An 8,408-nucleotide genomic window follows, 5' to 3' on the forward strand; every position below is an offset into this window, starting at 1 on the left:
CCCCAGTGAGGGGCTGGGGTGTGGCTCAGTGGTAGAGCCCCTGCCTAGAATCCCCCAGTGAGTGGCTGGAGTGTGGCTCCACCATAGTCAACTTGCCTAGAATCCAAGAATAAGGGGCCCCCAAAAGCCAGTGGGCTGAGGATGTGGCTCAGCCTGTGTGGAGGTCAAATAAATAAATAAAAATCAGGCAGCTCTGGAGTCTCACAATGGAAGAAAATCCCACGCCCCAAGACCCATGCTCACGGACAGAGGGAACATCACACACCCTTTAAGCTGAGCTTGAGAATGCCAGCATTGGGCAGCAGAAAAGAGACAGCTAGCTCTACACAGAGACAGGGGAGACCTCCTGGTTCTCAGTCACCCACATGGGCCCTGGCTGCACCACTCTGGTCCTTGTCCAGCAGCACAGTGCTGTAGCGTGGACCACACATCATCACACGCCCTCAGCGTGCCTGCTGGGGTCAGTGCTGTTGCCTAGACACAGATATGAGGATGTGGCTGGCTGATCCATCACCAGAATGACCACGATACCCAACAGGGATAGCCTAGCTCTCCCAACAGTTCACATCCATCGTCACTCCTAGCTCAGACGAAGTGCCCTCCTCAGGGCATCCTTGAAACACCTCCAAACCATAGCCATCACACTCAAGTGTGTGGCCGCTCATACTCCTGGGACCCACCTCATAGACACCCCCAGCATCAGCATCAATCCTTACACATCTGCTCAAACGACCCCACCCCCCACATTCTCCCACCTAAACCCCATCATGCTCTAACTTGCCTCTGTTGCCCTCGCCTCCCCCCTCCCCCCCCCGGGCATGTTGTCCCAAAGGCAGCTAAGGCTCGCTGCCAGCAGCTTCCGGCTTGTCTCCCTGTCTCCCGCACAGCCAGGTTTACAGTAAGACATACATCCTTAGTTGTGGAGACCTGTGTCACTCAGACACTTGCAAGGGTCTCCTCTGCCTACCCCACCCCTCACTATCCACACCACAGGCTGGCTTGGCTGGAGCTGAGTCCCCCCACCCCCTGCCTCAGAGCTTCAGCCTGGGCTAAGCGCCCCACACTGCCAGGTAACCCCACCACCACCACTGCAGACTCTCAGGACACTCACCTGGGGTCAAAGGTCGCTCAGTGGCCCCACCTCGGGGCAAGTGCTCATCCTCAGAGAAGCTTGAGTCCTGGTTTGGTTCAAAGTCCTCCTCTGCTGCCATAGACTCCATCAGTTTGCTCACTGCACCCCCTTTTCCTCGGTTCTGAGGGAGAACACACAAACAGATAGGTTTGCACAAGCCACGGGTCATTCTGCCATTCTGGGAGCGTTCCTCGGAAAGCCAGGGCCAGGGTCAGGAGATATGAGCAGTATGGCCCAAGCCTTGTGTACTCAGCACAGTACCTGTTACTCAGTACCCTCTCCTCAGGCTATCACGGTGGACACCTTGGCCTCTACCTTAAGAGAAACTGAGCTCTGGCCATGTACAGAGAAACTGAGGGAAAGCTCGGCTATGGTGATGGCACAGGCAGGTACGCTATGGCCCTCTGTCAACAGAGAAAAGCCTTAGGACCCCCCGAGGGGAGCAATGCCGAGGGCCAGGTCTCAGGCTAGCAGTTTGGGTGCCCCTGGGTTCCCAATAAGATAGGAGGCTTGGTTGAGAACTGAGCCAGCACACAGAGGACATTCTGACTTGTCACACCACCCCCAGCACGGGGGAGGGGACACACACACACACAACGACAACAATGGATGAGGACACTGTGGGCCCACCCCTGGAACTGAGCCCCGATCCAGCCTCAATTTACCTCCTTCTTCGCCTCCTTCCCTTTGGCCTTGGCCTTGCTCCGTCTGGCAGTCGCCAGGGGCCCTGTGTGAGGTGCCCTGGAGTCGGGCAGGGTGGGCACCCGGGCTGGTGGCAGCGTGGCTGCTGACCCAGCCTCTTTCCCTTTCTTCTTCTAGAGGGGAAAACAAAAGGGAGAATTTGTCAGAGGGCATGGAGGTCAGGCTGCTCAGGTGAGGGGGGACGGGGGCCAGGCTGCTCAGGTGAGGGGGGACAGGGGCCAGGCTGCTCAGGTGAGGGGGGCCAGGCTGCTCAGGTGAGGGGGGACGGGGGCCAGGCTGCTCAGGTGAGGAGGGGGGGGGGAGGCCAGGCTATTCAGGGGAGGGGGGGCAGGGGCCAGGCTGCTCAGGTGAGGAGGTGGGGGCTGCTGGGGTGGGGGGAGCCGTAGCTCCTGAAATGCATTAGGAGGTCCAGGCCTCTCTTCTTCAGAGAAAGAAAATGTCTGCCGTCTTCACCAGGGAGGCTGGGTGGATGCTGTCTGACATCCTGGTGACCTTTTGCTCTGCTATGGAGTCAGCCTTCCTGAACCCCCAATAGCCTAGGCCCTGACCCTGAGCTTTGTCTCTCAGTGAAGAGAGCCATCCTATGAAAGAGGTCCCAGGCGCTCTGCATCCCCCATCAGGAGAATCCATCCTATGCTTATTGCAAATCCTTCCTCTAGACTCTCACCCCAGCTCTGTTTTATCTGTCAATCGGACTCATTTGCACTGCAAAGGTCACAGGTGCCTTGCTACTTTGCAAGGGAGGTTAGACGTCACCATCCTGGAAGCTTTACTGTAACAACTGTCACATTGAAATGACACGGGAGAGTAAACAGAGACGCCAGACTCCGGGAGTTCTGACCCAGACCTGCCCAAGCAGTGCTGACTTGAGTTCATCCTTCAGCTGGTGCGGACCTCTCCCCCACCAGCCCTGATGCCTGCAGGGTCCCTGCCAGGAGTGCCTCCCACAACCATGGGACCTTCATCATGCCACACCTGAGACAGAGCAGACACTCCTCTCTCCATACAAGTGTTCTCGATTCTCATCACTCACTACTATTCCTTTCTTACGTTTTCTATACTTGTTGTATGTGTGTGCATGTATGTGAGTGTATGTCTGTGTCAAGTGTTCACGTGGTGGGCAGAGGACAACCTGCCAGAATCACTTCTCTCTTTCCACAACGTAAGTTCCAGGGGTTGAACTCAGGTATCAATGCTCAGGCTTGGTAGCAACTGCCTTTACCCACTGAGCCATTCTGCCAGGCCTCACAATTAATTTATCATTACCGTATAATTTATTGTACCAACAGACAAACAAAAAAAGTGCTAAAATGTGAGAGCTTCTGCAACAATCCTCCTACTGCAGCCGGTATGGCCTCACAGAACTTCCCAGAAAGCACACACAACCAGGTAACACAGAAACATTCACATATGAACTTTTTTGTTTTCTTTGCTGGGGATGATTCATAAACTCAGAGCCTTAAGCATGTTAGGTGGGGGCTTTACCATGTCTTAGCCATGTCTCCAGTGTCTCACTGGGGATTCTAGACAGGTGCTCTACCACTGAGCAACACCTCAGCCCCTCACTGAGGGATTCTAGGCAGGGGCTCTACCACCGAGTCACATCCCAGCCCCTCACTGGGGGTTTCTAGGCAGGTGTTCTACCACTGAGCCACACCCCAGTCCCTCACTGGGGGTTTCTAGGCAGGGGCTCTACCACCGAGCCACGCCCACTGTGTCTTACTGAGGAATCCTAAGTAAGCACTTCACAATGGAGCCTCCAGCCTTTAACCTTCTTAAAAACTGTGGCATAACACACATACCACCAGAGGTATAGGCAAACACTCTATATTTAGTTTTGTTCAACACAGATTCATTAAAGTCCTGCATGACATGTCCCCTCTGAGCACCACTGGTATCTTACAGAGGCTCTGTTTTACTGAGAGCTGTCCAATTGCATGGAGGAACCAGGTTTATTTAATTACTCACTGAAATGCTATCCAAACCCAACAAGAACAACAATAAAACCTTACCAATGAGTTCTAGCAGCCATATTCCTGGAAGGGCACACGGCTTAGCTGCTGCCCAGCCACCTGTGGATGTGTGAAACTTCCCAGGGCTCTGCAATGGAGGACCTCCTCCTGGATATCTCATTATAGAGATCTAGGTACTCGGCCCTGCAGGTGCAGTGGGAACTGACCAATGCCGTTCAAACAGGGACATCCAAATAAAGAACTGGAAATAACCTAAGTGTCCAGCAAACCGTCACAGAAGGTGGCACCCACACGCTGACATTGTAAATTTCTGCTGAAGGCCCGGAGTTAAACGCAACAGCTTAGGGGACCAGCACACTGAAACTGTGCTTCAGACCTCAAGACTACAACATGTATGTGGTAGTAGCAGAAGAATCAGAAGTTCAAGGCCAGCCTGGGCTAGAAGAGACCCTGTCTAAAAATCTAAGCAAGAGCTGATGAGATGACTCAGTATGCGCGCGCGCACGCACACACACACACACACACACACACACACACACACACACCCAACCAAATAATCCAAGTGCTGGGGTTATATACAAGAGTCACCAAACCCAGAAATCTCTTCTTTATAAATTGATTGTGTTAGTTATTTTGTTACAGTTAACACAGGTTCCCAGTATTAATTTACATCTTTAACATAGTGTTCTTAGATGATGGGTGAACAGGAGGAGAAAACAAGGTTCTTCCTGACCATCAAACATGGTTGTCCCTTCCAAGGGCAGACTGCTGACATCAAAGCCATAGGATGGAGACCAGGGGACCTGTGCTGAGCCCCTTACCTTTCTGGGGTCCTTCCTGTCCTTGGCTCGGCCGGTGTCTTTGCGTGGGCTTGGGGCACCACCCTTGCCACAGCGGCTGGGCTTGGGTGTCGGTGCCGTGTTGCTGGGCGCCTGGACGGCAGCCGAGGCATCGTGCAAGAAGATGCGCTCGCTCCGGCGTCGAGTCCACAGGTCATCATCACTGGCCTCTGGCCCTGCCTCGAAGCCGGGTTCCTTGGGGCCACGTATTTTCCGGGCTTTGCGTCCCTTTTCAGAGGCCAGCTTGGTTTTGTCTGGGCTGGTGGGACCGGAGGCCCGGGCGCCAGGTACAGGGGCAGCCATAGACTGGCCTGGCTCCCCAACTCCCTTCTTGGGCCTCAGCAGCCCAGCAGATGGCTGCTTGGGAACCTTGACCTCACTCTCTGAGTCTGTGGACTCGAACTCTGTACCTGGACGTGGAAAGGAGGAGGCGGGAGCTGGTGGGTAGGGTCTCCACGGGTCTTCCCGTTCATTTAGGCCCCACAGGTCCATCCCCACCAGTGGCATCCTCTCCTGTTATCAGGAGGTAAACTGAGGCTCAGAGAAAGACAAGGGCTCACCCGAGCCCCATCTCCTATCCCATGGCTGCTCCCCACCCTTACCCAAGAGCACTGCTAAGATATGTAGGCCCTAGGCCCACAGGTGCCTCTACACCGTCTCTCAGAAAAGCTCCAAACCAGGCAGGTTGATGTAAGGGCTGCACAAAGAGGCTGTGGGGAAAGTCCCAAGCTCGAGGCCCATCTTCTTCCCCCTGACAGAGCCCCTTCCTGCTCTCGGGGTCCTAAATCAGTCAGGCCCACTCTCTGTTGGGAGGCTCCTGAGCGGTCCCGTCCCCCATCTTCAGGTGGCTCAACATTTCCCTACACAATGGAGACCCTCTTCCTTATGCCCTGGCTCTCTGAGACGCTGTTCCCTCAGCCCAGGACATAACGACCTTGAACTGGGAAACACAGTTGTGCTGCGACCCACCCGATCCTTCAAGGTGCTCTCTCTCTGTTCACAGTCCCTCTGACTCCATTCTTCTAGCTTCTCCATCCGTACTGTGGCCTATCTCAGCCTGCTCTGGCCTAAAAATAGCTGAGTTCTCTTGGGGTCTCTCCTGTCCCCAAACCTCAAATACAGAGCTAGCCCCCAGGAGCAGCATTCGGGGGCTCAGTTGGTGGCATGTCCCTTTGAAACAAAGGCTAAAATAAAGGGCATGTCTATCATCCCACAAACCAGATACCCTGCCGGGTTGACAATCCCTGGGTTGACAATCCCCTAGAAGACCAGCAACCTCCAGCAGAGGAGCTGAGGGCCCACCCCCAGCCCTACTGACTCCCAGTCTGCTCACAGGGACCCCCATGGGAGGCACAGAGCTCACAAAGGCAGCCACAGTGGCAGGGATGGGGTGGGAGGCGGCCCTTGAGAAGTCCCTTCAAAGCTTAAAGAGCTTGTTAATTAACTTGTTAATAAGCTTCTCCCTGATGAAATGTATAGGGAAGCAGCGGGAGGTGGAGGCAGGGGTGCATTCCCGTACAGGCCATAGAGCTGGGGCATTGTGAGCTTTGGGGGCTCTCGAGTGTGGCACAGCTGTCAAGAGTTTCTAGCCTATAGCTAGGCAATGGTGGCGCGCGCCCCTTTAATCCCAGTACTTGGGAGGTAGAGGCAGGCAGGTCTCTGAGATCGAGGCCAGCCTGGTCTACAAGAGCGAGTTCCAAGACAGTCAGGGCTACACAGAGAAACCCTGTCTTCAACAACAGAAAAACAAACAAACAACAACAAAAGAGTTGCTAGCCTAGCAAGCCCTGGGTGCTGTCCCCAGCACAGCATAAAACCTGCCTGGTGACACAGGTCCACAATCTCAAGCACTTGGGAGGCAAAGGCAGGAGTTCAAGATCATCCTCAGCACACAGTCCCTGGTGGAAAACACTGGAGAAAGTGCTCTTGGGAGAAAAGCTAAAGCTACAGGGGTCAGACTTGCACCCCCTACTCAGGAATTCAGGGCGAGGTGGAAGCGAGGTGGAAGAATTGCATGCCAACAAAATGAATCTTGACCTCAGACATCAGGAAAGAGAGACCTAAAGAACTAGCAGAGGAGAGGCCATTCCAAACTGCGCCTAGCAGCACCTGAGAAGGAGCCCTACAGCCAACTACCCAAGAACAAACTCAGAGCAGCCCGGTCAGCAGAAACTGCCCTGGAGGACACGGGGAGGGTTCGGTCTTGAGTCCAATTCCCAGCGCCTAAGTAAGAAAGCCAGGTGTGGTAGTGACTTGTGAACCAAGAGCTGGGGGTGCAGAGACAGGGGCTCCGGCCTAGCCTCCTTAGGGAGTGAGTGCCAGGCAGTGAGAGGTGCTGCCTCAGAAAACTGGGGAATGAAACTGGAGGTTACTGTCCAGCCTCCATATGCCACATGCACACACACGTGTGCATGTACTCACACACACAAACACACACAACATGAACAAAGACTAGAAAGACCAAGTAAGTCCTGTTAAATTTCTATTTACTAAAAGAAGAGAAATACTCACTTAGGAAAAATAAAGAAGCTCTCTCTCTGACCAACTCCTCCTCCATAATGCTCACACACAAACCCACAAGACACAAAGAACCTGACCCTAAGATGAAGCTAACACGGGGTGACCAAAGAACTCTCCGATGCCGCCACGGCAGCCAGGCATCATAAGCCTGCAACCTGAGCATCCAGGGCTGGGTTAGGAAGAGCACAAATTTCAGGCCAGCCTGGGCTACAGAGTAAGAGCAAAAAAAACCCCAATTCATATCCCTCCCCTTCCACCTGTCTCAAGTAGCCTACTTCTGCGTCAAACCCAGTGTTAGGATGACCTTGAACTTCTGACCCATCTCCCTCTGTCTCTAGAGCAAAGTGCACCATCATTCCTAGTTTACGTGTGGGTGACATTCAGAGACCTGTGCGTGCTAAACAGTCTACCAACTGAGCAAATCCCCAGTCCCAAAATCAGTTTTCAATGCATGGAAATTTCACTAAAGAAATGAGACCATCAAAGAAACTGCCAACTGGAAACTGCAGAACTGGAAATAAGGGTTTACTGACCCCCCCCCCCCGAGCGCTATAGGGACCTGCTCGAGACAAGTCCTTATAGGTCAACTCAGCTTTGGTCACCTGGGAAGAGTCCTAAGGAGGGATTGTCTGGATCAAGTTGGCCTGTGGGCATGTCCGTGGGTATCGTCTTTATTATATTAACCGAGGTAAGAAGATCCAGCCCACTGTGGGTGGTGTCATCCCCTAGGCTGAGCAACAAAGCTCATGCATTCGTTTTTATCCCTGCTCTTAACTGTGGCTGAAAATGTGCTCAGCTCTGTGATGTCCCTGCCACCTTGACTGTCCTGCTTTGAAGACTGTAAACTATAATTGCGAGCTAAAATAAACTCTTTTTTTCCTCTTAAATTGTCTTTTATCAGTAAGACAGCTCAGCGAGCTCAGTAAGATAGCTCGGCGGGTTAAGGCCCTTGTTGCACAAGCTTAGCCAACATAGCTTGATCCCCAGGACACAGGCAAAGGTAGGAGAAAACTGAACCTATAAAGTTGTCCTCTGACCTCCACATGCATGTAGTGGTATGCATACACACACACACACACACACATGCACATAATAATAACTAAAACAAACAGCTGGAAAGATGACTCAGGTTACAGGCATGTACTACTATTGCAAGTTCAGTTCCTAGCACCCATATGGGAGGCTCATAGCCACCAGCTCTGTGTGCATCTGCACTCAAGGGCACATTCTCTCTCTCTCTCT

General features: G+C 53.2%; 1 protein-coding gene across 4 annotated transcripts in view; it reads right to left on the bottom strand.

The window, feature by feature from the left end:
- The window catches only part of Tnrc18 (trinucleotide repeat containing 18), a 92,312-nt gene that overhangs the window by 14,951 nt on the left and 68,953 nt on the right, over nucleotides 1-8,408 (bottom strand). For all 4 annotated transcript variants that reach the window (XM_013354073.2, XM_005368000.3, XM_013354070.2 and 1 more), the window contains 3 exons: nucleotides 4,629-5,056; nucleotides 1,798-1,947; nucleotides 1,112-1,253 (listed from right to left, as the gene is read on the bottom strand). In XM_013354073.2, coding sequence (XP_013209527.1) covers nucleotides 1,112-1,253; nucleotides 1,798-1,947; nucleotides 4,629-5,056 — 720 coding nt within the window. The remainder of the gene's footprint in view (nucleotides 1-1,111; nucleotides 1,254-1,797; nucleotides 1,948-4,628; nucleotides 5,057-8,408) is intronic.

This window comes from Microtus ochrogaster, unplaced genomic scaffold, assembly GCF_000317375.1.
Source record: "Microtus ochrogaster isolate Prairie Vole_2 unplaced genomic scaffold, MicOch1.0 UNK27, whole genome shotgun sequence".
NCBI lineage: Eukaryota > Metazoa > Chordata > Mammalia > Rodentia > Cricetidae > Microtus > Microtus ochrogaster.